This window comes from Cinclus cinclus, chromosome 14 (genome assembly GCF_963662255.1).
Source record: "Cinclus cinclus chromosome 14, bCinCin1.1, whole genome shotgun sequence".
Lineage (NCBI taxonomy): Eukaryota > Metazoa > Chordata > Aves > Passeriformes > Cinclidae > Cinclus > Cinclus cinclus.
In genome coordinates, this window is record NC_085059.1 from 6,345,433 (window position 1) to 6,372,777 (window position 27,345).

Genomic DNA, 27,345 nt, shown 5'->3' on the forward strand with positions numbered 1-27,345 from the left:
GGGGTGGGGTCCTTTTCTCCCTGGGACTATTGTGAAGAGGTGTTCAGCAATTCCATGATTCCTCTTCTACATTCCTCGGGTTACGTGAAATTCCTCAGCACAAGAAGGACATGGAGCTGCTGGAGCAAGTCCAGAGGAGACCACAGAAAATGCCTCCAGGGGCTGGAGCCCCTCTGCTGTGTAGATAGGCCTGGGAGATGAGCCTGGAGAAGGCTCAGGGGAGACCTTAGAGCCCCTGCCAGTGCCTAAAGGAGCTCCAGGACAGAGGACTTCAGACAAGGGCATGGAGTGACAGGACAAGGGGTAATGGGCTTCCCACTGCCAGAGGGCAGTGTTAGATGGGATATTGGGAAGAAAATTCCTCCCTGGGAACGTGGGGAGGCCCCTGGCAGAGGCTGCCCGGAGGAGCTGTGTCTACCCCCTGGATTCCTTGGCAGCGTTTCAAGGCCAGGCTGGGACAGAGCTTGGAGCAAGCTGGGATAGTGGAAGGTGTCCCTGCCCGCGGTGGAGGGGGTTGGAAACTAGATGAGCTTTAAGGTCTCTTCCCGTCCAAATGAGTCCGGAATTCCATGAAACTGCTGCTTGCTGAGTGCATGATGGAAAAGTCACAGCTGCCCTCTGAGCTCTCCTCCCGGCCCCCTTCTGAGGAGCCCGACAGCTCTGCCCGGGTCTGGTATCTTTAATTTCTGCCCTCCAGCCGCAAATTTCCCCAAAACACCTTCCTGGGGAAGCACGAACTGCTCCGCCCCTCGGTCCCCCATCACCGCGGCGGAAGGTCCCCGGGCCACCGAGCCGCCCTTGGGTTCATAATTTTTAGTGACTCTTTGGGTGCTTTTTATTTGCCTCAGCACAACCAGCAACCCATCCCGGCGGCTGCACAGCTGCCCGTGCCCGGAGCGGGGCTGCGTGGTCCGCTTGCGAAGGGGGAGGCGGGATCGTGTTTTTCCCCGCCTCGAGACCGCCCCAGGACCGGCCTTTTTCCTCCTCCTCCTCCTCCCTCCTCCATCATGTGGAGCCGGCGGCGGGGCCGGCGCGGTGGGGCGAAGCGCGGAGGAGCTGCGGGAGCGGCGGCGGGAGCGAGAGGCAGGTCCGGCCGGGGACCCCGGGCACAGCCGGGGGGTTTGCGGGGTCCCCCGTGGGTGGGAGGGGACCCCCAGCTCAGCCCTGGCCGCCTCCATCCCCCGCCCCGCTCGGTCGCGCATCGCGGGATGCGCGGGGTGATTCGGGGAAGCGATTTTACAGCTTCGCCCTTAACCCCTGGGGTTTTCTGCCGTGAATTCCCCGTTTCTTTCAACACCCCCCCGCTGTCTGGGTTCTCCAAAGTCTCGCCTAAGTCTCAGCCGGGAGAAAAGGAGGCTCAGGGGGGACCTTGTGGCTCTGCACAACTCCCTGACAGGAGGGGACAGCCGGGGGGGGGTCGAGCTCTGCTCCAGGGAAACAGGGGACAGGAGCAGAGGGGAAAACGGCCTCAGGCTGGGCCAGGGGAGGTCAGGGTGGATATTAAGGAAAATTTCTTCATGAAAAGGGTGGTCAGGCATTGGGACAGGCTGCCCAGGGCAGTGGTGGAGTCGCCATCCTTGGAGATGTTTTTCTAAAAACAAGTGGTGGGGAAACTTGGGGCATGCCTTAGTGGCCATGGTGGTGTTCAGTAGAAGGCTGGAGTTGATGATCGTGCAGGTCTTTTCCGACTTTAATGATTTTATGGTCCTGTGTGAAATCCAGCCTCAGGTCCCTCCAGCTGGTCCTTGGGCCCTCTGTCCCATATTTCCTGTCCATTATCCCAGCAGTGGCTTCACACTTTGTGTGCCCGACCCTCAGCCCCAGCTCCAGGTGCAGTCCCTTGCTCGTGCATCCCTTCCAGGCTTGCCCAAGGAGGAATGGGCAATTTCCTCCCTGGATTGAGCGGGGATTGAGGCTCTTGGGTGGGATGGGGAATTGTCCTGGCCCATGGTGACATGTCCCCGATCCCCTGGCAGCCCTCAGGAAGGCCCGGCGGCAGGAGCAGCTGGTCAGCAAGCGGCTCCTGCGGGAGGACAGCGTGCCCGAGGAGGGGGGACAGCAGGGAGCAGACGTCGTGCCAGACACACTCTCAGAGGATGAGGTGAAGAACCTGACGTTCTCCATGGCAATGGGGGTCCCGGGGGTCTTCCCCAGACTCAGCATATGAAGGAGGCTGGGTGGGGGTGGGTTTGGGAATGGTTCTGATTCACTGCCAGCCACAGTTAAGGCTCCTTGTGCCCATCTATATGCCCTGGGTTCCTTTGCCTCGAGGATTAACGGGACAAAATCTTAAATGCTGGCAGTGCTGGAAGCTCACCCACCTTTCAATTCCCTGGCCAGGTTCTGGAGCTGCTCAGGGGTGTGCAGAGGGGCTCGGAGGACAGGAAGCGTTCGCTCGGCCGCCTCCGCTGGGCTCTGCAGAACGAGGAGACTCAGCAGAAGTTTGTCAGGTCAGCCCAGGCCTGCTGTGGCTGTTGCCTGTCCCGAGGAGCCCTGCGTCCCCGTGGCTGGGCGGGTGAGCTGGCATGTGGCCTGAGTGGGAGGTGACAGCAGCCTTTGGATCCCCCAGGCTGGACGGCAGCATCCGGGTGCTCACTGGGCTCTTCACCAGCAGCCTGGCTGACCTGCAGCTGGAGGCTGCCCGCTGTCTGCACGAGCTGTCCCACTCCAGTGTCCCCATGGTGGCAGAGGCGTGCCTGCCTGTCACCTCCTACCTGCTCACCTACCTGTCAGGACACAGCCTGGAGTTCACGGTGAGATCCATGGGAATGTCGGCTGGGGCCCTGGCACCTGGGAATCCTTTGGCATTAACCTCTTCTGGTCACATGTGGCTCACGTGGGAAGGGTGAGAAGGGGCCCTCTGGAAACAAAAATCTTGGCATCACAGCCTTACTGTTGGAGCAGGACTGTTCCAGTGCCCAGGTGTTATGACCTCTTATTATGATGGTGGGGTAACTAATCACAGATCCCTTGGGTTGGATTAGAGTGGAACTACACTGAATGACCTGTGTTTATCTATCTGTGCATCTATCTATAGTAGGTTTATTATAGAACAATTTGGCTGCAATGGAAAGGAGGTATGTAGGCATTTTGGTTGTTATCCATAGAAATGAAACCATACAAAAGTACAAAGATATCACTTAAAAATATGTATAAGAAAGAACGAAAGGGTAGAGTGCCTGTGGCTCCATGCTGTACAATTTGATCTGGGAAAGGAGATAACAGCTGGAGTAGCTCTGGGATGCCCGTGTGTTTTCCAGCTGGTCCATTGGTAAGCAGACAGGCTCAGAGCTAAGGAGCAAGGTGGGCACTGACCCCAGGTGCTGATCCCATTTGAATGCAGCAGACTCCAGGAGAACCAGAGGGGGCTCAGGGAAATGTCATCCTGAAATTAGAAGCCTGAAAAACCTCCAAAGTGGGAGTGATCAGATCCCAACTTCGGTCAGATAGAAAAAGAATGAACTGAAGCTGATTGAGCTGGGAATGGGGTGGCTGGGGAGTCCAGCAGCATCCATCTATGTTCCCCCTCCAAGGGCAGCTCCTGCCTTGCTCAGGGCAGTGTGTGGGACCTGAGGCTTGGCCCACGGGGTCACCTCCTGCTCTGCTGTGTTGTTTCAGGAACTGTGTCTGTACACACTGGGGAACCTCGTAGTGGAAAGTGAGGCTGTGAGGAAGCAACTTGTGCCCCAGGGCATTATTCCAGTGCTGGCATCCTGCATCCAGGTGGGTGAAACGGCTCAGCCACGTTTCTGCTGTGCCCTAGAGAGACTTCTGGCTGAGCCCTGAGTCACAAGCCCTCCTTCCAGCTTTGGGGAAGTTCTGCAGAGAGCTGTTCCATGAGCGTGAGGGTCACTTGTGGGCTCCCCTGTGCTCATTTTCAGAGCTCAGCTCACCACCTTGTGCTCTTCTCCAGCTGAATCTCTCCCCCATTCAGTGGCTGCCTGGTACAGTCTGTAGCACAGGGAGTTCTGTCCCCTCTCCCTGGCCTGGGTCCAGCAGGGCTGTGGTTTGCAGGTCCAAATGCTCAAACCAGGACTTCTGCTGCATTTGGGCTAAGCCTAGTGATTTTGGGGAGGGGGACAGCTCAGCTCTGGTGTGGCCACAGGTTCCTGTGTCCCTCCTAGCCCCCTCTTCTCCAGGCACAGTGGAGCTGTGCTGCTCAGCTGGGTTTGACTGGCACCCTGGCTCTGTCAGAGGGATCAGCTCTGTTCTCTTTGCTTGCAGTCCCCACACGAGGCAGTGCTGGAAGGTGTGGGCTATGTCCTCTCACAGCTCCTCCAAGCCAAGGAAGCCCCCACAGAGATCATCCCGTGAGTCTGAGCCTCTGAACCCTGCACCAGGATGGGCCCTGGCGCCTTGAGTGGGATTTGTGTTCTGGGGACACAACACCTTCCCATCCCAGTGACATTAATAGTTCAGGGCAGAATCCTGCCAGATCTGTGGAAGTTTTGATGCGGATCAGGGTGCAGGGCTTGGCTCCTTTCCCTTGGCCTCATCTGAGCAGACAGCTCTGGTATTTCAGTAAAGGCCAGCAAGGAGCAGGGAAGGCTCGCAGGGAATTCTGGCTGTGTTGCTCTTGCAAAGATCAACTGGACAGCCCCCAGTTTGAAAAACGTGACTCCAGTCAGTGTCCTGAGTGTCCCCAGGCTCTGCCGTGGACAGAGGAAGCCCAAGGCTGCAGCCCTTGGCTCTGAGTCCCTTCCAGGTGTGTGTTTGGACCCTGTGGTCCCCAGTATGGGGTATAGCAGCTCCCTGCTCAGTGGCCAGGGTTTGTGTCTCCCTGTTGGTGTCCTGCCTGTGCCTGCATTAACTCTGCTCTCTGACCCCAGCCTGGTCCTGGACTCTGTTCTCCCCCAGCACATGCTCCGGCTGGTTTGCTCTGGCCTCAGGGCTGGGATGGGAGCAGCTGTAGAGTTTGCATGGTGTCTCCACTACATCATTTGTAGGTAAATGCATTTTTCTCCTTGTTTTGAGTTCCCTGGGGGCATCCGAACAGAGGCACAAAGGCTCATGGTCCTGCAAGGGGATCTGAATTGCCTCCCCTTTTCCCTTGGGAAAGCAATTCCCCAGCTATCCTGGGTATCCCAGCTCTGCTGCCTGAACACATGTGCTGTTTGCAGGATCAGTGAGCTCTTACAGGGTGGTAATGGGTGATAAACCTGAGGAGGCTGTTTCTAGTACTCTGACATGCCCCCAAATTGCTCCCCCATTCCTGGAGTTGTCCTCCACACTTCCCAAGGCAAGCTCCCTGAATTGTCACACAGGTGGGGTTGGCTCAGGACCACCCATCTGGGCTGTGCCAGCAATCCCTGCCTGCCACTGGAGCCAAGGAATGTGTCATTCCTGACTCAAGGGTCAGGGCTGTCGCTCCAAGACCCACACAGATAATTAAGTGAATGTTTTTATGGGCTTTTACATTTTCTCATAAGCTCAGAACAAAATCTGCTATTCCGATGTGAAAGAAGCCACTATTGCAATATTAAATAAGTCCTGTGGTGGTTTGGGAGAGCACTCAATTTCCAGGCCCTCTTCTTTGGTGAGGGGATGTGGCAGTTTCCCCTTTCCAAGCTGCAAGGCCACTGCACTGTCCTTCTCTTTGCAGGCACAAAGACAACGTGGTGCTGCTGGCACTGGGAGCTGTGCCTGCCCTCACCTCGCTCCTGCTCGACTTGGCTTCCCAAATCCCTGAGGATGTTCCCGAGGGCCTGGAGCTGGTGAGAGGTGGGCAGGGTGCAGGCTGTTCTCAGGATTGCTGTGGGGACCCTGCTCAGCTGGAGGGATTGGTGTGTCCCTCTGTCACAGCTCGTGTGCCCCGTGCTGCGGTGTCTCAGTAACCTGCTGGCACAGACAGGCTGCCAGGGCCAGGGCCAGGACGGGCGCCTGCTCGTCGCCCTCTTCCTCCTCCTGCAGTGCTTCCTGCAGCAGCACCCCTTCCTCATCCAGGAGTGCCTCTGGCTGCTCAACAACCTCACGGGTGAGTGTCCCATGTGGTGGTGGCACAGCTGGACACTGCTGGGACCCACCCTGGTTTTATTCACACCCTCCTTCTCTGACCACCCCAGCGGATGATCCCTTCTTCTGCTCTGCTCTGCTCTCCCTGGACCTGCTCCCAGCCCTGCTGCAGCTCCTGACGTGTTCCCAGATGGCCATTGTGCTGGTAAACCTTGCCCCGTGCATTGGGAACGGTGGGGAAGCGCTGGAGTTTCAGGAACACAGATCCCACACTGACAGTGCTGGAGTTGGAGGGTGGATAGGGCAGCAGTGACAGCTTAGCAGAAGTTCTCGTGTGGTGGCAGTCACCAGCCACCTCCCCTGAAGCCACTCCAGCTGAATTTACCCTTGGCAGAGCCTTGAGTGGTCGCAAGGGAGATGTTAACTTGGGGCCAGCCCCTGGAGCAGGCCTGGGAAGGCTCCTGCCACTTTCTTTTGAAAGACCCCAAAGCTTCAGGAGATTGGGGATGCTGCCAGGAGTGGGTGGCAAGGCTGGGTCTGCCTGGCACAGGAATGAATGGTGCCTTGGGGTAGCTGTGGAGAAGGCATCCCAAATCCAGTGGTGTGGTGAGCACTTGGCTGTGGGCAAGCACCTGGCAGGACAAGAAAAAAAGGTGGAGAGGGACTTTGGGCACAAGTGACAAGACACCAGGGAATGGTTCCACACGGACAGAGGGCAGGGATGGGATAGTAGATGGGATTTTGGGAAGAATTCTTCCCTGTTGGAGTAGTGAGGCCCTGGCACAGGGTGCCCAGAGAAGGGATGGGGCTTGGACCAACCTGGGATAGTGGAAAGTGTCCCTGGCTGTGGCAGGGGTTGGACTGGATGAGCTTTAAGATCCCTTCTAACCCAAACCATTCCACAATTCCATGACATGGGGAGGGGGAGCCCTCCCAAGCCTGTCAGGAATCTACCCGTGGAGCATTCACTGCTCGCTCCCTCTCCCTCTCAGGTCCTGACTGTGCTGTGCAACATGGCAGAGAAGGGAGTGTCCCAGTGCCAGCGGCTGCTCCAGCAGCCCCTCCTGCCCCGCCTCTTGCCCCTCCTCACACTGCCCGACCCCAAGACCGTGGGGCAGTGCCTGGAGCTGCTGCACCTCCTCTTCCTGCACTGCCCAGAGGTGAGAGCTGGGAGATCTCAGGGCACAGGATTGTGAAGGGGACGGGGAGTGGTTATTGTGGGGGTTATTGTTATTGCGGAAGGGGGATGATTATTGTAATTTGAATAACAGTGACTGCCACACTACCCTCCACTCCTCAGCACCCAGGCCCCTGCACAAAGGGACACTATGATGCAGAGGGTGGAAGCCCTTCTTGTGTCTGCAGAGACAATTATTGGCAAGAACTGGTGTTTGGGCAGGTTGTTTCTATCCCAAGTTTTCTTTTGATCCTGCTGAGGTTGCTTCACTTGCTGCAGATCACAGGAATTGATTCTTCCCTGTGAGGGTGGGGAGGTCCTGGCACAGGGTGCCCAGAGGAGCTGTGGCTGCCCCATCCCTGGAAGTGTCCAAGGCCAGGCAGGATGAGGCTTGGAGCACCAGGTGGAAGGTGTCCCTGCCCATGGCAGAGGATGGGAATGAGATGAGCTTTAAAGTCCTTCCCAATCAACCACGAGCATGCTGGGATTTACCTGGATTGGGAACAGAGTGTCTGGGAGGGCCCTGGGGAATTCCTTCAGCCTTGTTCCCTGGGATGTGGTGGCTTGGGCAGAGATGATCAGCTGTAGCACCCAGCCAGCTCTCACCCTCTCACACAGGCTGCTGCTGATTTCACCAGGCAAGGTGGACACCAGGCCCTGGAGCAGCACCAGAGCACCCCAGAGCTGCAGGAGCGGGCACAGGCACTGCTGGATGTGGTCAGGCAGTCCCCAGGAGCCCCCAGTGCCTGCCAGGCCACACTGGCTGCCTTCTCCTAGGCCTTGCCCCTTTCCTGCATTCCCAGGGGGAATAAACTGTCTGTTCAACCCCTGGCAGCTTCCCAAGGGCTGCTCAGGGCTCTGATGTGCCCAGTGCTGGCTGCATGGGGGGGGCTGGTCCTTGATACCACCTGGTAGCCACCAGCCTGGTACCCTCCAAAGCCTGGAGCAGGGGCAGACTCTCCTGTGCCAGGGAGGGGTGAATGGCTGCATCAGCCGTTCCCTGGGCTCTCAGTCACCACCAAGCTCATGGTAAGCACACTGTGTTTATGAATTGATAAATTAAAGATACATCTTTGACGTTAAAGATGATCAGTCAAGTCTCCAGCACGTGTGTATTTCCTGTCAGTCGTCACGCGTGGCTTTTCACAACACTCTCCAGGGCCTTGCCCACTTCATCTGCACTTAGGTTGTTCAGTGGAATGCTCTTCTCCTTCCCAAACTCTGTGAGAAAACAGGGTGAGAGGGAGGCAGGTGTGTGGGTCCTTTCCTGGTGCAAGGGCACTGATGTCCCAACCCAGGCTCCCATCACCATCCCTTAACACTCACCATATCCCAGTGTCCCTCCCTGTGCCCAAGTTACCATTTCCACCTCATTCTCCTTTCCCAGTCTCCTTTTATTAGCTCTTTCTGAGCAGACACATCCAAGAGCAGCCTTGTGCCTTCAGCCTCATCCCAGTAAGGTGCTGACCTCAGGAAAGCAGTGTGAAAACTCTGTTCCTACAGCTGCCCTGACCTGAACTGACCCAGGGCTCCATTTCCCTGCCACTCCCACCCACACACACAAGACTCCCTTCACTGGGAAACTTATGCTGAAAGAGTCATTGCATCTTTCCAAAAGTTTCAAAATCAATTCTTTTTCCAGCCCAGATGACTTTTGAGGAAAACAAATCATTTCCAGAGGGGCTTTTCTGCTTCCTTCTGTTTCACTCAGAATAGTGAAAATAAAGGGTAAACAACCATACTTTTGTGTAGTGAATGGGATGGGGGTGGGAGATCGTGGCCAGAGGCTGGAACGCCCCTGCTGAGCACTGGGCGCGGTTCTGCTTCCCCCGGGTCACTTCCCTGAAGTGACCCCCACACCCTGGCTGAGGGCAGCTGGTCCCTCTCCACCATCCCTCCTGTAATCCCTGACCAGCCAGTGCAGTCACAGCTGAAATTCCTCCCTGGGAGGGTGAGAGGCCCTGGAACGGGCTGCCCAGAGGAGCCGTGGCAGTCCCAGCCCTGGAAGCCCAGGACCAGGCTGGACGGGGCTGGGAGCAGTCAGGTCCAGGGGAAGGTATCCCCGCTCACGGCACGAGGTGGCAGTGGGTGAGCTTTAAAATCACTCCTAACCAGAAAAGTGTGTGATTTCCCCCCATCACTGTTTTCCCGTGTCCGTCCTTTCCCTACCCACGCCCTCCCTCTGGTCCTTCCCATAAATTCTGATGGTCCCCAAAGTCCCTTCCAACCCATGCCATGATAATTCCATGGTGCTTCCCAGCGGGCATCCCCTACTCACCGTACCGAGCCCAGAGCTTGGGCTGGATACCGGAGCACTCGCGGATCAGGATCGGGAAGTCTGGATTTGCTTTCTTCAGAGTCACATAGTGCTGCTCGATAAATTCCCTGCGGAGGGAAGGAGGAGGGCGCGTCCCTGTGGCCCAGCTCGGGGGTGTCTCACTCCCCTGGAGGAGCACCCCCGGCCCCGTCCCGGCCCATCCCCGCGCTGACCTGACGCCCTGGCTGCCGGCGGAGCGCTGGCACAGGTGGATGCGGAGCTCCCTCAGCCCGCGGCCCAGCCCGCCCCCGATGCTCTTCACAGCGGCCGCCGCCATCTTCCCTGTCCGGACAACAGCGCGGGGCGGGACCGCGGGGCCTCCACCAATCGCAGCGCCCGCTGTGCCCTCTCTACCAATGGGAACGCTCGTTGTGATCGCACCCACCAATGGGAGCGCCCGCCGCAGAGCTCGCTGGGAAGGCAGCGCTGAGCGGAAGGGCCGCGCAGCAGAACAGGGAGCGCAGCGATGCCGGACCGGGACAGTGAGTTTGGGGATAGGGGACACGGGACATGGGGTACGGGGCATTCCCCGACACTCCCGGGGTCGTGACCCTTGGTCCGCGCGGGCGCTGTCGCGGCGCTTGGGGCGGTGCGGGTGACAGCGGCCCGGTGGGAGGGGCGGTGTACGGTGTAGGCCCAGCCTGCGCGGAGGAGCTGGGGGATCCCCGGGGCCCCGGTCCCGGTGCGAGGGACAGCTCTGCGGGGGGACGGGGAGCGGCCACAGTCCGTGGAGCCGGGCAGGGACCTGGCGGGCTGGGACCCCGCGGCAGCCCGGGGGTGAGGAGCTACGCGGGCAGGCGGTGGGGATGAGCCTCAGCGCGGGGATTGACACCGGGGGCACCCCGGGAGTGGGGCCGGCAGCTGTTTCAAGCCGTTGAGAGGATGTAGGGGCAGTCCCGGGGTGTGTGTGTGGGAGGAGGCCCTGGGACACCCCCTGGAAGGCACAGAGCCGCGGGGGTTCGGGGGGCGGTGGGTCTCGCTGTGGCACCGGGACCCCCCGTGTGCTGTGCACCTCCATCTCGGAGCTGCAGGTGGACGCCCTTCCCCTCCTGCTTTCTGCATGCGTGTGAAGCTGTGCAGGCAGTGCCTGAGCTCGCTCTCTCTCTCCTATCCCCTAGATGAACCGTTCTCCAATCCCCTGGCCCCCGAGGGCCACGATGTGGACGACTCACACTCCTTCCACCAGTGAGTACAGCACTGGGGCACTGGGCTGGGACTGGACCAGCACTGTGGGATCCCAGGCTGGTTCCCATAGAGAAGCTGGAAGTTACTGGTGCACTCCAGCTTTTTGGGACCCATCTCAATCACACAGGACCTGCTTCTCCAGAGCTCTTAGGGAATGATGATTTCTGTTCCTTGTAGGTCCAAGCTGACCAATGAAGACTTCAGGAAGCTTCTCATGACCCCGCGGGCTGCGCCAACATCTGCGCCACCCTCCAAATCTCGCCACCATGAGTGAGTAGGGCTCTGTTTCACAGGTCCATGGGACAGTCCATGCCCCCTTTCCTCCTGGGGCTCTGTGCCCAGCTGATCCTCTCCCCTGCACTCTGCAGGGGAATATCTACAGGGGCTTTTGCCAATGAATGTGGGAAGTGGAAAAGCAGGTGGGTAAGGGCTCCTGTAAATAAAAGGGCAAGGCTTCATGGCTGTTAAGACACTTTTGCAGGAGGCAGATTTGGTTTGGTGAAAATCAGTCTTTTCCCTTCCTTTCCCTGCCAACAGGGTGGAATTAAGGGGAAATTAAGGGTGAGAGAGTGTTCTCTTCCATCTCTGAGCACCTCAGTGCTCTGCTGTGTCTGAGGGACTGTTCTGTCCACCTGTCACCCATGTGGCTCTGCAGACTGTACATGTGTTTTTTCACCCTTTTCCAGGATGCCCCGGGAGTACAATGAGGATGAAGATCCAGCTGCTCGCAGGAGGAAGAAGAAAAGGTAAGTGGGGAAAGAGATGCAGCAAGACTTGTCATTATACATTATGTCCTGCCCATGGATGAGTTCTGATCTCTCGAGTTCCCAAAGAGGGCCTTGAGTGGATTATTTAAGAGCTTTGGAGAAGAGGTCAGGCTGAGGAACTGTCCCTGCTTATGGGAACAGCTGTGGAACGGCAGCAGTAGGATTGATGCCTAGAGGAGCTGGAACATAGGCTAGACAGTGTTAAAAGGAATAAAGTGGATATTTATTGAGGAGCCTTCAAAGGTCACACCCTGGCAGTACCAGTGCCACAGTCATGGCCCCTGCTTGGATGGCTCCAAGATGGAAGCAAAGGAGGGCTTGGTCACGAGATCTCACATTTTTATAGCTTTTAGTCCATTTGCATGCAGGAGTCAACTGTCCAGTTAATAGCCTCAAATTGTGAAGTTTCATCCTCCTTACTTGCTTGCTTATCCTCTCCTTTTTTCACGTTGTTTATGATTAGGGCCTGAAGTTTGAAGAAATTGTCCTTGAGTCCCCAGCTGGAACAGGACTGTTTTGTCTTCATTACCCTGTGGAAAGATCCTAGCAACCCTTAATACAAAACTAAAAGCGCACACCCAAGCAGAACAGAAAAACTTAAGTTTAAGGCATCAGGATGGGGCTGAAGCTTCACCTCCAGAAGAAGCAGGAGAGGCCCTATGGCTGCCTCAGAGAGCAGGGCAGTGGTGGGACATTGCACTCATCACTGTGTGCTTTGGGGCAGGTATGCCCAGCAGGACTGCACTGGTCCCCTTCCCTGTGGAAGGGAGGTCGGAGCTTCTCCTTAGTTGGCCTTAGTACAACAGTTTCCTCCAGGCTTGTTGTGTCCCATAGTGCCCTGGTGTGCTTTTGGGAAAGGGATTGGGAGCAGAATGGGTGTGTGTGAGGCCTCAGGGGCTGTTTCCTGACCCCAGAAACATGAACAGGTCACTGTTAACCCTGAGCTGTTTCCCACCCCCAGTTACTACGCGAAGCTGCGGCAACAGGAGATCGAGCGCGAGCGGGAGCTGGCAGAGAAGTACCGGGATCGAGCCAAGGAGAGGAGAGATGGAGTGAACAAGGACTATGAGGAGACAGAGCTGATCAGCACCACTGCCAACTACAGGGCTGTGGGGCCCACAGCTGAGGCGTATGTGGGCTGTGGTGGGGCCTTGGCTCCCCAGGATGATCCAGGGGGGCTGCTCCTTATCTGGCTCCGTTCTCATTGCATAGGGATAAATCTGCTGCGGAGAAGAGGAGACAGTTGATCCAGGAGTCCAAGTTCTTGGGTGGTGATATGGAGCACACTCACTTGGTGAAGGGTCTGGACTTTGCGCTGTTGCAGAAGGTGAGTGCAGGTATCACTGTGGTGCTCCTTCCCTGTCCTCTCCCACAGACACATAGGATGGGTGTTGGTGCTTGGTCTTGGCAGTGAGGATTTCCCTTCCTGGGAAGGGTTGCTGCAGGGCTGGGGATCTGATGGGGCTGACAGATGGGCAGCAATGGCACGGGTTGGGCTGTAATGTGTGGATTTACTCTGCATTCAGGTACGGGCTGAGATTGCCAGCAAGGAGAAGGAAGAGGAGGAAATGATGGAGAAGCCCCAGAAAGAAACTAAGTGAGTGATTGAGTATTTTGCCTTTCTCAGTGCAGGTGCTTGCCAGAGAGGAGGATTCACTTGGCTCTAATACTTCTGTTTTCTGTTTCTGTTTAGGAAAGATGAAGATCCTGAGAACAAAATTGAATTTAAGACCCGGCTGGGTAAGACTGTGTGGATGTGACTGTTCCCCACCTTGTCTGTGCTGTAAATGTGGGAGATATCCTAGAGGGTGAATGGAGAAATTAAAACCATTGGAGGGGGAAGAGTCCCGAATTTGAAGACTGGAGGAAGTGTGTCCCTTAGGAGGCAGTTCTTGTGTTGCTGATAAACTAAACACGCTTCACTTTGGGCTTGTCCTCTGCTTTCCCACACTTTTCCTTCTGTCCAGGCCGCAACATTTACCGCATCCTGTTCAAGAACAAGACCTACGAGCGGAACGAGCTGTTCCTGCCAGGCAGGATGGCCTATGTGGTAGATCTGGATGATGAATATGCCGACACCGATATCCCCACCACGCTGATCCGCAGCAAGGCTGACTGCCCCACCATGGAGGTACTCAGCTGTTTTCCTGCTTCACCTCGCTGCTCTGAATTGGCCAGAACAGGTTTTGCTGGGAGGGGTTCCCTGTCAAGGGAGTGGGATGCTTCCTCATAGATTTCCCTTTCAGGCACAGACCACGCTGACCACCAATGACATCGTCATCAGCAAGCTCACACAGATCCTCTCCTATCTCAGACAAGGCACCCGCAACAAGAAGCTCAAGAAGAAAGACAAAGGTAGGAGGTGAAAGGAGACAAATGATAGGATTTTAGTGCTTGGAGCATATCCCAAGAGAATGGGATGTATTTTGATTTGTGGTATGCCCCTGTGCCATGAGACAGTGGGCTTGGACAACAGTGATTTCCTGAGCGTTCTGTCCTGAAGGCAGGAGCACATGGGACTGGCTGCTGGGAAATTAGAGCTGTGGGGGTACCTTGTGGTGCTCTGCTCTTCCTGATGAAGGCCAAGTAACCTGGAGAAATGCCCCCTCCTGGGGAGGGATACTGTGACTTCCTGGGGGGGTTGGATATGATGTGATGTCCTCCAGGCTTGCCACTCCTGCAGCATGGAACCTACACAAAGACAGGGGAGCAGCACAGGGGACAGAGTGGATGATGTGGCTCTCACTGCTGTTGTGTCCTTGCAGGGAAGCTGGATGAAAAGAAGCCTCCTGAAGCTGATATGAAGTAAGTGCCTCCCTGCCGTCAGGCTATGGGGTCACAGTTCCCTTAGGGAATGGTTTTTTGGCCCACCACATTTAGAGAGGGCTGAGTTTGGAACTGCTGGACCTGTAGTTTGTAGGACAAGGCTGGAGGCAAGCTCTGGTTTGGATTTCAGGCTTGAGGCAGGTGAGGGCTCACTGCTGCTCTGGACCACAGGGCTCAGGTCCTGCAGCAGAAGGATGCAGAAGTGCAGTGATAGCTCTGACAGATATGGGAGCCACTTCCATATCTGGTGTCCTTAGCTCTCGGTGCTGGTCCTGTGTGCTCCAGCTCACAAGGATGTGGTTATGGCCTCTATTTCTGCAGCCTACGTAACTCCAGGCTCTTTTCCACTTGCAGCATCTTTGAAGACATTGGGGATTATGTGCCCTCCACTGCCAAGATGCCACGGGACAAGGAACGGGAGAGGTACCGGGAGCGGGACCGGGAGCGAGACCGGGAGCGAGAACGTGACAGGGACCGGGAGCGCGAGAGGGACAGGGAGCGGGAGGAGGAGAAGAAGAGGCACAGCTACTTTGAGAAGCCCAAGGCTGATGATGAGGTGAGTCTCTGCTCGTGAAGGACTGTCCCACCTGAGCTCTGTCCTTTTGTGGGGTTGGGGGGCTTTGGGTATCTCTGGTTGTGCCCCACACGTGCCGGTGTCAGCTCTTGCTGATCTCTGCCTGTCCCCAGGGCGTGCTGGGTGGCTGTGTGCTTGTTCTGTCCCTCAGTAAATGAAGCAGCACTAGCACCAGCCTGTTGGGTATGTGGTTCAGCTCTGTGTGATTGATTGATTGACACTGTCTCTCACTCTTCTTTGCAGCCCACAGACATCGACAAAGGTGAGTCAAGTGGTGTGGGTAGCTGAGAGGGATAGGACAAGGGGGAATGGTTTTAAGCTAAAACAGATTTAGATTTAATATTAGGAAGAAATTCTTGCCTGTGAGAGGGAACCTGGCAGAGGTTGCCCAGAGAAATTGTGGCTGCCCCATCCCTGGAAATGTTCAAGGCCAGGTTGGAGAAACCCAGGGTAGTGGAAGGTGTCCTGGCCCATGGCAGGGAGTTGGAACAAGATAGGCTTCAAGATCCCTTCCAACACAAGCTGTTTTAAGATTCCAGGTCTCCTGGGATCAGCTGACCCCATCATTGCCAAATTGGTTTGCTCTTCTTCTCATGCAGCTTATCCTGCCTGTTACTGTGTCCCAAAGGGACTCTGCCCAGCCCCAGTGTTCTGCAGTGGGCTGTTCTTCCCCCAAATTTAACCTGCTGCTTTCTCTACCCCAGGACCCGGCTCAGCCAAGGAGCTCATCAAGTCCATCAATGAGAAGTTTGCTGGAGCTGCTGGCTGGGAGGGAACAGAGACATATCCTTTACTGTCTGTGCCAGCCTGGCTCGCTGTGGGACTAGGCTACCCTTGCAGACACAAGCACATCTGGGAGGCTGTCCTGCCTCACCTGGTAGCAGAGAAATCTTGCTCAAGCCTTGCTTCTCCCACACCAAACAAAAGCTCTGCACCTCCTGATTTGGTTGTGTTGGGGAAGGAGGGGATTTTCCATTTGGCTGTGCCCAGCCTGCAGCTGTAAGGCTCAGCTTGTGTGGTGGTTTCCTTAACTGCTGCCACTTTGAAGAAGCCAGAAGACAAGAAGCAGCTGGGAGACTTCTTTGGCATGTCCAACAGCTATGCTGAGTGCTACCCTGCCACGTAAGGAGCAGCGGGAAGCTGTGGGGTGGGAGTAGGGTGTGCTGAGGGGCTGCTTTTCTCTGGCAGCAAGAACTTGAACATCAGTGCCACTACTTGTTGGGAGAGCAGGTCTGGCCTTGTCTGTGGCAGCAATTGACTGGTAAAACCATCCCAAGCCCTTGGTTCAGGCACTTCTTAGTTGTTCTCTGCTGTAAGTGGCTGCCTGGAGCCTGCTGCCCCTCAAAGTCTGGGGGGGAGGCTGAGATGGCTGGGAACCTGCATTCCCTGTTAATCCATGTGGTTGTGGAGCTCTGGCTTCCCTCAGTGGAAGAGGAACATCTTTCAGGCTGCAGAGTCATCCTGGAAGCATTTCCAACCTTGGATGCTTTGTGGTACAGACTACCTGCAGGGCTTGCAGCTGGGGCCACTTCCCTCTGGTCCAGGAACTGAGTGTGTTTGGTCTGAGGCCATGAGACATGACTCCCACCAGCTCCAAGGTCCTGATTGTCTCTTGGACCCACTCTGAACCCTTTCCTTGCTTTTTTCTCCCCAGAATGGATGATATGGCTGTGGACAGTGATGAGGAGGTGGACTACAGCAAAATGGATCAGGTATATTAGCACCAACCTTTAGGAGCAGCTAGCAAAGTAGGCACCAGTGCCAGCTGAGAGGATCCCATGGGAAAAAAGCAGCACTGGAGCTGGGTGCTGAGTGAGCTTTGGGCTTTGCTGATCTGCTCCCTGTTGTGTCAGGGAGCAAACAGGTGTCACTGGCACTTGACCCAGAGGTGTTGAGAGACATACTACTCTGTTCTGACTTCCACAAAGTCTGTCTGGAACTTTTTGGGGAAGAGATGTGGAGCCAAGGCCATCGTTCTGGGGCTGGTGGGAAATGGAGCCTTGTGGCTGGGTGTGCAGGGCTGTGTGAGAAGCCCTCCCAGCAGTAACTGAGGGACTGCTCTGAGTTGTTCTCTCCCTGCAGGGTAACAAGAAGGGGCCTCTGGGCCGCTGGGACTTTGACACACAGGAGGAGTACAGCGAGTACATGAACAACAAAGAGGCTCTGCCCAAGTGAGTGCAGCCCTCAGGAAGGGCTGAGCGAGTGTTGTGGGTGGGCTGGCCATTCTGGCCAAGCCTGGATGCTGGGGTAACTTAGAGCAAGCTGGGGGTTCCCTTGGGAGAACCTGAGGAGGAGCTGTGCGTCCTGGGCCTGGCGGTTTGTTTTTGCTGTTAATGTCACTCTCGAGGGCTGCAGCCCAGGCGCTGCTTTTGGGGGCTCAACCCAGCTCTGGAGCACGTGCTCAGGGCTGGGGAGATGTGTCCCTCTGACAAGCTGTGGATCCCCAGTGAGTGCTGAGCCGTGTTTTGCTCCTTCTCCAGGGCAGCATTCCAGTACGGCATCAAGATGTCGGAGGGACGCAAGACGCGCCGCTTCAAGGAGACCAACGACAAGGCAGAGCTGGACCGGCAGTGGAAGAAGATCAGCGCGGTGAGTGCCCAAGCTGGGCTGGGGCTGCTGTGCCAGGAACTGCCAGCATGGCCCAGGACAACCTCACCCAGTCCTGGTCTCCTGCCCCAGCCATGGCTCTTCAGTCCAGCCACGTGCTGCCAGTGTGTGTGAGCACCAGGGCTGGCTCTCTACCTGCTGGATTTGCTTCTTTCAAGAGCATCAGCCAAATACTTGAGGCTTCGGTATTGCAGAGGTGGCTGGAGCTCTGTTTGGAACCGTTGTCCTGGGAGTAGCCCCAGTCAGGGGGTTTTTGCTCTGGGCTGTGCAGCAAATGAATGTACCCAAAACTGTGGAATTTGGAGCCATCCAAAGAGGATTGGAGAGGACAGGACATGTTTAGTGGCTCCCTGCTTGCCAGCTGGCAGAGATGGGAGTTGTCCTGGCAGGACAGTAGTATGGGATGGGCTGGGGAAGGTGAGAAGCAATGGTCTGTGGTGGCTAGAAAGGAGCAAAGGGTGAACAGGCCAAGCTTCTCCAGCTGTAGCTCATCTCAGCTCACTCTGCCCTGCCTACAGCTCTCCCCAAGTGTATCTGGCACCTTCCAGCCCCACTGCTAGTTGTAACCAGCCAGATTCCCTGAGGGTAACAGGACTTTGTGCTTTCTCCACAGATCATCGAGAAGAGGAAGAAGTTGGAGGCTGATGGGTAAGTACAGTAGTCTCTGCTTGTGGCTCAGCTGCAGGGGCCATGTTGGGGTCCCCCTACATTCTGTGGTGTGAAAGTAGGTATGTCAGTGCTGATCTCTGGAGGGGGAGGGTGGTGGAACTGTCTGTCCTGCATCCTCACCACTATCCTGCCCCTCTCTCTTCCAGGGTTGAGGTGAAACGTCCCAAGTACTGATTTCTCCCATGTTTCTTCCTCCCTCGCCTGGAAGCCTGGCCTGCTGGGAGCTCCTTCCTGGAGTGTGCTGGTGTGCTGTCCTTGCCCCAGACACTGTCCACTCTGCTCAGGGCTGGGGGCGCTTCCCTTCCTCTGTTCTTTGCTGTAGAGCCTGTGCTGTGTAAATGTTGTAGCCTTAATAAAACCACATTAAATTTGTGTGTGGACATTTGTTTGTGCAGAGAGGAGGGGCCTGGCTATATTCTGGCCTCCTTTGGAGCAGCAGGCATGCTAGGACTCTTCTACCTACCAGGTATGGTTGGTGCAAAGTGGGCAAAGTGTGCCTCAGTGTATTTATTGTGGGAGCCTTTTGGGCTGGGGCTAGCATCCTTGGACAAAATTAACAAGTCTATTAGGGTGCAATAATCCCAGCTGAGCATTCTCTGCTTCAGGGCAGGGGGAAGAAGGGGGTCCCTGAGCTCCGGTACAGCATGTGCAGTCACCTGAAGCAGAGGCTGTGCAAGCTCTTCTAGGTGCTGGCACAGGGCTCCTCTGGGTGTGTGTGATGGGGCCAGCACCAGGCAAAGCTTGTTCCCTCAGGGCAGGGACGCTGCTGATGGTCCCTGGCTGGGCTGGGGTCCCTAGGGGGGGGCCATGCAGGCCCCAGACCCTACAACGGGCCCCGGCCACCCCCTCCCCTGGGAGCAGGTGTGAGTTAAGGAGCCCGTGGTGCGAATTAAAGAGCCTGTGGTGCTCCCAGTGCTGAAGTGCTAAAGAGCAGGCAAAGCCAAGGCGGGTGGGGAGCGACCTGGTGAAACAGGGCCACAGGCGCCCTTAGGCTGGCACCCCGAGGGGCGGTGGCACCCCGAGGGGCGGTGGCACCCCGAGGGGCGGTGGCACCCCGAGGGGCGGTGGCACCCCGAGGGGCGGTGGCACCCCGAGGGGCGGTGGCACCCCGAGCCGGACCGGGCCCGCAGCGTTGGAGAGGAGCGGGCGGGCGGTGCCATGTAAACAAAGGGGTGTGGTTATGCAAATTAAGGGCGTGGATATGCAAACCAGCAGCGCGCCATGGCGGCGGCCATGGAAGAGGTAAGCACGCGTGGGACTGCGGGACCCCCGAGTTCCCGGCTCCGGTCCCACGCCCCCGCTCTCGCCAGGAACCCCTGGAGTCCCCGGAACCGGCGGCGCGGGAGCCGCGAGTGCGGGACACCCCCGAGGACATTTGTCTGGAGGCCACGGCCAACGCCATCGCGCTGCACCCGACGCGGCCGCTGCTGGCCGCGGGGGACGTGGATGGCGACGTGTACCTGTGAGTGGTGCCGGGGCGGGGGCTGGGGAGGGGGTCCTGGCTCTGAGACCCGCTGGGCACCGGCGGCGGGGCTGCCCGGCCACCCGCGCGTCCCGGCGAGCACTGCCGGTGCTGGCAGGTACTCGTACTCGTGCACCGAGGGGGAGAACCGGCAGCTCTGGTCCTCGGGACATCACCTCAAGTCGTGCCGGGACTTGGCGTTCTCCCAGGACGGGCAGAGTGAGTGCGGGGGACGCGGGGTGGCACCGGGAGACGACGGGAGGGGGGCACTAACGCGGCCCTCCAGAGCTTTTCACTGTGTCCAAGGATAAGTCCATCCACATTCTGACAGCGGAGGAGGGACGGTTGGAAACGCGCTTCCCCAAGGCCCACGAGTAAGTCCATACAGGCGGTTCATTCTGGGCAGAACGGCTGGGGCATTGTCCCCTTCCCTCCTGCGGCAGGGCCACACAGCGCTGGGCCCGGCCGGGAGAGCCGTGACCGCGGGGCCGGGGTCTCTGCAGATCGGCCCTCAACTGCGTGCTGCCCATCGACAACCACATCTTTGCCACGGGCGATGACGGCGGGGCAGTGAAGGTGTGGGACCTGCGCAGGGGCAGTGCCATCCTGGAGGCACGACAGCAGGAAGAATATATCAGTGCCATGACCGTGGATGGCAACGGGAAGATCCTACTGACAGCCAGGTACCAGAGGGGTTTCACGGTTTTGGCTCGGGCTCCCCGTGTTCATTCATGGCTGGAGTGCCCTGTGCCATGTCCCCTGCACACAAAGTGTCCCTTCCACCTCACAGTGGTGATGGCACCCTGGGTGTTTTCAACGTGAAGAGACGGCGCTTTGAGCTGCTCTCAGAGCCACAGAACGGGGACCTGACATCTGTGGTGCTGATGAAGGTTGGCACTGCTCCCCAACATGGAGCAGGATCCCACAGCCCCCAGTTTTTGATCGAGTTTTTTGTTCTGCTCTGCCTCACTGCTTTGCCTCGTGCCTAGAGGGGGAGGAAGGTGGCGTGTGGCTCCAGCGAAGGCACCATCTACCTCTTCAACTGGGATGGCTTTGGGGCTGCCAGCGACCGCTTTGCACTCAGGGCAGAGACCATTGACTGCATGGTGCCCATCACGGACAGCATCGTGTGCGTGGGGTCCCTGGATGGAGTCATCAGGTCAGGGGGGTGCGGTGGGGAGGGATGGGGAGCCGTGGGATGGGTCAGGGGGAATGGAGAGGGATGGAATGGTGTGGGAGCAGGATCGTGGGGGTGAGATGGGATAGGGAAGGGAGGGGAAGAAGAGTGGGTTGGAGATGGGGTGGGGTGGCATGGGGAGGGGGCGGGATAGGGATTGTGGAGGATGGGATGGGGTGGGGAGGTGTGGAATGAGGAGGGTGTGGGACGGGATCAGCCTTGCCCAGGACACAGGACAGGAGGGCAGACAGTGCCCCGGGTGCTGCAGGGCCCTCAGTGCCCCCGTGCCGTCCCCAGGGCGGTGAACGTGCTGCCGAACCGCGTGCTGGGGTGTGTGGGGCAGCACCTGGGCGAGCCCATCGAGCAGCTGGCCGTGGCCGCGGACGGGAAGCTCCTGGCCAGCAGCGGCCACGACCAGAAGGTGAAGTTCTGGGACGTGTCGGCGCTCGGCTCCATGGTGGTCGATGATTACCGCCGGAAGAAGAAGAAGGGCGGGCCGCTGCGCGCCCTCAGCAGCAAGGCGCTGGGCAGCGGGGAGGATTTCTTCGCCGACCTGCGGGACGAGGCCGAGGCCGAGCCGGAGGCGGCGGAGGAGGGCGGTGACAGCGGTGACAGCGACTGAGCGGCCGCGAGGGGCCGGAGCCATCGCCTCGTCAGCGCTGCGTAGGGGCGGGGCCATTCGCGTCAATCTCGCGGGACGCGACCAATCAGAGCCCAATACGCAGGGAGCGCCCTCCTGAGGGGCGTGGCCTTGTAATGCTATCACTGCTGGCGGGCAGGACGCTGGTGTTCTGATTGGCTCCTAGGGCTGCCAGTCAAACTAAGCCGTAAGCGCGGTCTTAAAGGGGCAGCGCGCGTCGGAGCGGGTGGGGTCTGGGGGGGGGGGGAAGGGAAAGGCAGCGGTTGTGAGGGGTCGGAGGAGCCGGGGGTGGCCCCGGGCCGGCGATGCTGAGGGTCCCGCCGGAGCGGCCTCCCTGACATCGGAGGGGGCAGCGGGGGATGCCAAGGCACATGGCTGGGGCGAGAGGGACTGGGAAGGGTTCCTGAGGCGGGTCCGTGAAGGATGGGGAGTGGCTCTGATATGTGGGGACATGTTTGCGTGTCACGTTCATCCCTTACCTGCCCTGCTGTCCCAGCAGGTCAATTACCCTTTGTTAATGAACTAAGACTTTAGCTCTGTTAGAAATAAACCCAGTGCCTTTCACTGACCAGTGCCTTGTGCTGATGTTTTGGCTCATCCTCATGAGGCAAGGACTCCTGGTGTGCCCCAGGAGGGACACACCAGCTTCCAGGGACTGCAAGAAAGAATTAAAGAGTGCATCAAAAGGATCTTGGAGGATCCTGGGGATCTCGAAAAGGAAGAAGGATGGGATTTGGGTGCTGCCAAAGGAACTTAGTGGGTCCAGGTGTGCATCACAGAGTGCCATGAGTGGGGAAGAGGGACAGGGATTCCTCCCAGGATGGGTCCTTCCCTGGGGATGAGCAGAATGGGCAGCAGGGCCTGAAGCAGCATCAGATACAGCCAGACTCTGTGGCTTACGCCCCTGGGGATCCTCCTGCACCTGCTGGGAATGGGGAGGATCTGGTGCAGTCACACCAGAATTTCTACTCCTGGCTGTGGCTCACATCCACCAGCAGATTCCCTCCGCTGCCTGGGACCCCTTGGAACACCAACTGCAGCCCCCAGGTGCTGCTGGCCTGGGCTTTGTGCTGCACCTGGTGGCATGGGAGCTGGGCCATCTACAAAACAGAGACACCTGGAGTCCCTGGAGAGCACAAAGGGGTGTCTTGGTTTGAAAGACAGGTGTCTGCTAAGGAAGGCAGGAGTCTCCCTTGGAATTGTTATTGTTCTTTAGCAATGAGAACAGGAAAATTCCCTGAGACACAAAAACCAAAAGGAAAAACTCTCACCTCCAACAAGGTGCTACCACGATGTCCCAGAGGTCCACCAAAAGATACAGGGGAGGACATCAGGAGGAGGCTGAAGGGTATCAAAAGCTGGTCAGAAACAGGACAGTGATCGAGGTGCCAGGGAATGCTGCTTCCCACACAATATCCAACAGCCTCTGAAGGCTCTAAATCCCACCCTGTCCCTTTCCCTGCCTCTCCTGATGTGGGGGGAGAGCACTGAGATGCACTGGACCAGCAGGCAGCTGAGGGTGCAGGAAGGAAAGATGACATGACACAGCTGAACTTCCAGAACTCTTTAATCACAAAAGAACATGTGGCCAGACCTCCCACTCCTGAGGAATCATTCGTGAACAGCTGGCAATGCCACAGCTGTTTCCTCACTAGGCAAAGAGGTTACAGGCACTCCTCTCCCCACACAGCAACTCTACCAGCCCTGTGACCACTTGCACACTCCCTGTGTGTGGCCTCATCCTCCCCTGAGGCTGCTCTTCAGGAACCAGGAATGCCAGTATATGAATTCATGACAATGGCATCCAGTGCTGGCAGCTCCTCCAAGAGCTGTTGCTTCTCCTGGATCTGCCCCTCCAACAACAAAAACCAGCTTAACAAGCCAAACTTGGCAGGAAAACAACTCAAAACTAGAACCAACTCAAGGGCGGCCTGGGGACTGCCGTGGACCAGGACAGCAGCCTTTATCCTCCAGAACCAACTCTCAAAACTGATGCAAACATCCCGAAGGAAAGCTGGAACAGGGCCGGGAGCCCAGCAGGGCTCAGGCACAATCGTGGCTTTGGCAGTGGCTGCCTCCATCAGCTGGCACCCTGCAGTGGAGAGGGAAGCATCAGGTTCTGTCCTCACCCCCAAACCCCCTCCCACTTGCATCCTGTGCTTCCAAACAGAAATCCCACCCACAGGTCAGAGGTGACAGTGTTTCAGCCCTGCCAGCCAGCCTGGAGTCCCTCTGTGCCCCAGAAGCGCCACAGCTCCACACCTCCCAGCACAAACTTCAAAACTTTGGGAAAGGCGGGGAGTTGGCTGTGCAAGGACTCACCAGGGACTTGCTTAACACCCGGAGGATGTGCAGGGCCGCTGCCGCCTTGGCCTTCTCGTGCTCGCTCTGGCCCTGCCTGTCCGGCAAGATCCACGTGAAGCCGCTGATGGGCACATCATATCCTGGGACCACCACCTGGTACCAGAACTTCTTCCACCCATCAGGGTTCACCTGGACACACTTGGTCATGAACACGGGTGTCTTCAGGCAATGCTGCCAGCACAGCATGTTCAGGCACCCCAGCACATTCTGCAGTGATGGACACAGGGCCACTGGCCTGGGCACTGCCAGGCTCTCACCTCCCTGCACCCAGCTGGACAATGGCTCCTCCTCACTGAGCTGCAGCTTCTTCTTCAGCTGGGGGTCCAGCCAGTCCACCCTGATCCCTGCTTTCCCAAGCTTCAGGTTCCCTAGGAGACAGGAGATGCTCACCTACCATCCCCATCCCCATCCCCATCCCCCTCCTCCATCCCCATCCCCATCCCCATCCCCCATCCCCCATCTCCCATCCCCCATCCATTACAATGACCTCCAGGATTTTAGGGGCAGCTTGAATTTAGGGCCAAGGTGAGCAGATACCAAAGCAAAATCCTCCTCAGGCGGGGCAGAAATGGGTACAAACCAGGACTCTGGAAGTCCCAGCTGGATGTCTGGTAAGTGTGTCCCATCACGGAATTGCAATCATGGGACAGGGCTCAGAGGGATTGAGCAGCTCCACCTGGAGTGTTTAAGGGACACTGAGGGGTTGGGCAGCTCCACCGGACAGGTTTAATAACTTGGTTAATGTTCTGGATGCCCTGAACTGGTGATGCTCCTGCTCTGAGCAGGCAGCTTCCTGGAGACCTGCAGCAGCCCCTTCATCCCACCACCAGTAGGACTGCCAGAGATCAACTGCACCAAGGGCAGCTGGCATCCCACAGGACACAGGGAGAGAGCGAGGGGTGTCTCAAGGCTGAAGTCATCTCAAAGCCAAGCCTGGAGGCAAGAAACACCAGGAAGACCAGCCCAAGCAGCATCCCTCAGGACCACTCACCTTCCATCAGGGCTTTCCTGGCCAGCGCAGCAGCCTCGTGCGACCTGTACTTCAGCACAGCGAGCTTGGCCTGTCTCCGGCAGGGGTTGTCATGGAGGGTGACACTGTGGATCCCCTCAGTGATCATCTGTAGCCTGCCCTCCAGCTCCTGCTGGCTCACCGAGGCGCCCAGGCCGTTGATGACGAGTTCTTTCTTCTGCGTGCTCCAGCACACCACAATGGTGCAGCCCCGGCGCAGCTGGAAGCGGTGCAGGGTGGCGATGGCTCTCCGGGCGTCCTGCAGCGACGCGTAGCGGGCGTAGGCGAAGCCCCGGTTGAGGCCGCTGAAGGTCAGCATGAGGCGGAACTCGTAGAGCTTCCCCACGCTCTGGAACAGCGGGATCAGGGTGTTCTCGTAGATGTCCTGCGGCAGCCTGGCGATGTACACCTCGGTGCCGGCCGGCGGCGGGCCGCCCACCCAGCCTGCGGGGACACGGGGACACGGTGACACAGAGCTCACCTGGTGAGCCCCACAGCCCAGCTGCTCTCCTGACATACCTGGGGGGGGCCCCCCGTAGCGCCTCTGCCCGTTGATCTGCACCAGCTCGATGCCGGTCTCCTTCACCCAGGCGAGCAGGGCCATCTTATCTCGCAGATTCCGTTGGTCCACGCCTGAAGAAGGAGATGGTGGTGGTGACTGCGTGAGCAAAGAGATTCCGGCCTCCCAGTTGGGACCATCCCAACCCCATCAGGGAGCTAACAAGATCCACTTCTGGCCAGCATGTGCAGAGGGGACCCTCTGCTCTCAGGGAACCTCAGGAGCCTCCCAACACTCCCATCCCAAGGACTGTCCAAGCCTGCTCCACATGGCACCAAGTCCAGCAACTTTGTTAGAGCCTAAAGTCAACAACAGTTTCCTACAGTCCTGCAAAGCCTTGGAAAGCCAAAATACTGGCAGCAGCTGCCTGGTGCTGCAAGAGGGAGCTGGAGCATAGAGCCAAGGTGACCCACTGCATTGTGAGAAACGATGCTCACTTTTTAAAATTTGAAAGGTTTATTAAAAACCTTAACAAAATACAACAAAGGACTGAATAAGGAAAAATTACAGTGCTGGGAGCATAGGACTAAACTGCCACTGTGCTTGTCTACAACATGGATGCTCTGCTTTTTTATACCTTTGGCCCCTCCCAAAGTCTTGTCAGTTAACACCTTCTTTGCCATCTATTGGTGGAAGGTTCTTTTCTGCTACTTGACTGCAGTCAGGTGTTGTTATGCTGTGCCTCCCAGTAACAAGGATTCCCTCCTCCAAAAATGCCCCATGCAAGGGGCACATGTTAATCACACAGGGGGAAGGAAGGGGGTCTATGGGGAGGGAGAACAGAAAACATCTAAATAGCAAATCACAGTAACATAACTATACACCAATAAAACTTTCTTTAACATACACATAATATTAATCTCTTAATTGCAAGAGCCAACCATCAAATTATCCATCTCTAACAGCATCATGACAGCTTTAAAGTGAAAGACAGTGGGTTACATTGAATATTGGGAAGAAAATCATCCCTGTGAAGGTGGTGATGCCCTGACAGAGGTTGCCCAGAGAAGCTGTGGCTGCCCTGTCCCTGCAAGTGCTCAAGGCCAGATTGAATGGGGCTTGGAGCAACCTGGGATAGTGGAACGGTCCCTGCCAGTACAGAAAAGATTAAATATTAAAGAGAAACAAGAACTGATGACTGAACTGGAAAGCAGTAAAGCAGCTGAGTTATTACTGTCCTTGAAAACAGAGCAGATGCAGAGACAGTTACAGGAGGACAGAACGGAAAACAAAAGTTGGAGGAAAAAGTTGATTAGAAAATTAACTGCATCTCCTGAAGACTGCCCAAATCCTTGGCCTTGTAACAAAACGAGATGAAATTAGAAGACACAGCCTTTAATGAACAATTAGACAGGAGCATTACTGAAATTTTAGAACACAGGGAAATCCCTACTTGTACAACACTAATTGCATGCATTTTTGGTATCACTATGATATTCACTCCATCCCACATCTCACTAATATGGAATAATTTTCACGGTGATACCAAGAATTCCATGTGTAATGTCAGACTAATTGACCATTCCCAAGAATAAGGATTTACAAGTCGTCCACAGAGAAAACAGGTGGAAAGAATGATATAATCAAGCATTATTTTCAATAATTCAATAAAATTCCAATTCTCCTCCCCTGGGGCAAAGATGAAAGAAACCTCTGACTAAAGTTAGTAAAAAAATTTAAAAGCTGTATAATTTCCAACAGGAGCAGTACACCCCCAGGATCCTGTCACAGCAGGATGGGGTTTTACCAAGTATGGCACTTAAATGTAACTTGCTTCAAACTGGACCTCAACAACTGTACCTTCACTGCATTTCAGGAGAGAGAACAGAGATGTTCTGAATGGGAAAACAGACTTATCTCTAGTCCGAGCAGTGAAACGAGTTCACACGTTCCATATAAGTAGGTACAATGGGCCAAAAAGGCAGAATTCAATGGGTTTTCCACACCCCATATTACCCCAGCCAAATGGAGGCACAGAATGGGCTAATGGCCTATTGAGAAAGAGCCCGAAGCCACACAGGACTGAGTGCGATACTCAGGGTACTTTACATGAACTAAAT

At 56.7% G+C, this 27,345-nt stretch overlaps 5 protein-coding genes across 6 annotated transcripts; 3 read left to right on the plus strand and 2 right to left on the minus strand.

The window, feature by feature from the left end:
• The first annotated feature begins 596 nt into the window (after positions 1-596).
• On the plus strand, positions 597-7,917 carry TMCO6 (transmembrane and coiled-coil domains 6). Its single transcript, XM_062501967.1, has 13 exons — positions 597-673; positions 849-1,087; positions 1,977-2,101; positions 2,341-2,450; positions 2,570-2,753; positions 3,619-3,723; positions 4,225-4,310; positions 4,830-4,946; positions 5,603-5,714; positions 5,803-5,974; positions 6,063-6,157; positions 6,945-7,112; positions 7,748-7,917. Exons 1-13 carry the CDS (start codon positions 597-599, stop codon positions 7,904-7,906), a joined length of 1,749 nt encoding a protein of 582 aa, XP_062357951.1. The 3' UTR covers positions 7,907-7,917.
• Positions 7,918-8,153: 236 nt separating this feature from the next.
• On the minus strand, positions 8,154-9,735 carry NDUFA2 (NADH:ubiquinone oxidoreductase subunit A2). 2 transcript variants are annotated; one of them, XM_062502231.1, is made up of 3 exons: positions 9,620-9,735; positions 9,408-9,514; positions 8,154-8,350 (listed from the first exon to the last, which is right to left on the minus strand). In XM_062502231.1, the coding sequence occupies exons 1-3, from the start codon at positions 9,721-9,723 to the stop codon at positions 8,259-8,261; spliced, it is 303 nt and encodes a 100-aa protein (XP_062358215.1). In that variant the 5' UTR covers positions 9,724-9,735; the 3' UTR covers positions 8,154-8,258. The 2 variants fall into 2 exon arrangements, with proteins under 2 accessions (XP_062358215.1, XP_062358214.1); XM_062502230.1 differs by having other exon boundaries at positions 9,408-9,732.
• A 162-nt stretch (positions 9,736-9,897) lies between these two features.
• IK (IK cytokine) lies at positions 9,898-18,446 on the plus strand. Its single transcript, XM_062502138.1, has 20 exons — positions 9,898-9,928; positions 10,565-10,631; positions 10,809-10,901; positions 11,318-11,377; positions 12,360-12,527; positions 12,611-12,725; positions 12,925-12,995; positions 13,092-13,138; positions 13,366-13,529; positions 13,645-13,753; positions 14,164-14,203; positions 14,579-14,780; positions 15,042-15,060; positions 15,503-15,581; positions 15,840-15,920; positions 16,453-16,510; positions 16,881-16,969; positions 17,279-17,387; positions 18,019-18,053; positions 18,221-18,446. The coding sequence occupies exons 1-20, from the start codon at positions 9,913-9,915 to the stop codon at positions 18,246-18,248; spliced, it is 1,650 nt and encodes a 549-aa protein (XP_062358122.1). The 5' UTR covers positions 9,898-9,912; the 3' UTR covers positions 18,249-18,446.
• Positions 18,447-19,272: 826 nt separating this feature from the next.
• Positions 19,273-21,571, plus strand: WDR55 (WD repeat domain 55). Its single transcript, XM_062502136.1, has 8 exons — positions 19,273-19,316; positions 19,385-19,536; positions 19,655-19,755; positions 19,823-19,910; positions 20,040-20,219; positions 20,327-20,426; positions 20,526-20,695; positions 21,011-21,571. The coding sequence occupies exons 1-8, from the start codon at positions 19,296-19,298 to the stop codon at positions 21,333-21,335; spliced, it is 1,137 nt and encodes a 378-aa protein (XP_062358120.1). The 5' UTR covers positions 19,273-19,295; the 3' UTR covers positions 21,336-21,571.
• A 1,679-nt stretch (positions 21,572-23,250) lies between these two features.
• Positions 23,251-25,903, minus strand: DND1 (DND microRNA-mediated repression inhibitor 1). Its single transcript, XM_062502347.1, has 5 exons — positions 25,863-25,903; positions 25,246-25,359; positions 24,709-25,170; positions 23,676-24,085; positions 23,251-23,445 (listed from the first exon to the last, which is right to left on the minus strand). Exons 2-5 carry the CDS (start codon positions 25,328-25,330, stop codon positions 23,434-23,436), a joined length of 969 nt encoding a protein of 322 aa, XP_062358331.1. The 5' UTR covers positions 25,331-25,359; positions 25,863-25,903; the 3' UTR covers positions 23,251-23,433.
• Positions 25,904-27,345: the final 1,442 nt, after the last annotated feature.

Excerpts from the sequence above, each read along its gene's own strand:
- TMCO6 (XM_062501967.1), top strand. The coding sequence starts at position 597 with ATGGAAAAGTCACAGCTGCCCTCTGAGCTCTCCTCCCGGCCCCCTTCT. Across the intron at positions 3,724-4,224 it reads TGCTGGCATCCTGCATCCAG|TCCCCACACGAGGCAGTGCT; the intron begins GTGGGTGAAACG and ends CTTTGCTTGCAG. Across the intron at positions 4,311-4,829 it reads GCCCCCACAGAGATCATCCC|CCTGGTCCTGGACTCTGTTC; the intron begins GTGAGTCTGAGC and ends CTCTGACCCCAG.
- WDR55 (XM_062502136.1), top strand. The coding sequence starts at position 19,296 with ATGGCGGCGGCCATGGAAGAG. Across the intron at positions 19,317-19,384 it reads TGGCGGCGGCCATGGAAGAG|GAACCCCTGGAGTCCCCGGA; the intron begins GTAAGCACGCGT and ends CGCTCTCGCCAG. Across the intron at positions 19,756-19,822 it reads GTTCTCCCAGGACGGGCAGA|AGCTTTTCACTGTGTCCAAG; the intron begins GTGAGTGCGGGG and ends GCGGCCCTCCAG.
- NDUFA2 (XM_062502230.1), bottom strand. The coding sequence starts at position 9,723 with ATGGCGGCGGCCGCTGTGAAGAGCATCGGGGGCGGGCTGGGCCGCGGG. Across the intron at positions 8,351-9,407 it reads CAAGCTCTGGGCTCGGTACG|AGTTTGGGAAGGAGAAGAGC; the intron begins GTGAGTAGGGGA and ends GTTTTCTCACAG.
- IK (XM_062502138.1), top strand. Across the intron at positions 11,378-12,359 it reads CGCAGGAGGAAGAAGAAAAG|TTACTACGCGAAGCTGCGGC; the intron begins GTAAGTGGGGAA and ends TCCCACCCCCAG. Across the intron at positions 15,582-15,839 it reads GGCTGGGAGGGAACAGAGAC|TTTGAAGAAGCCAGAAGACA; the intron begins ATATCCTTTACT and ends AACTGCTGCCAC.
- DND1 (XM_062502347.1), bottom strand. The coding sequence starts at position 25,330 with ATGGCCCTGCTCGCCTGGGTGAAGGAGACCGGCATCGAGCTGGTGCAG. Across the intron at positions 25,171-25,245 it reads CTACGGGGGGCCCCCCCCAG|GCTGGGTGGGCGGCCCGCCG; the intron begins GTATGTCAGGAG and ends GTGTCCCCGCAG. Across the intron at positions 24,086-24,708 it reads CAGGAAAGCCCTGATGGAAG|GGAACCTGAAGCTTGGGAAA; the intron begins GTGAGTGGTCCT and ends CCTGTCTCCTAG.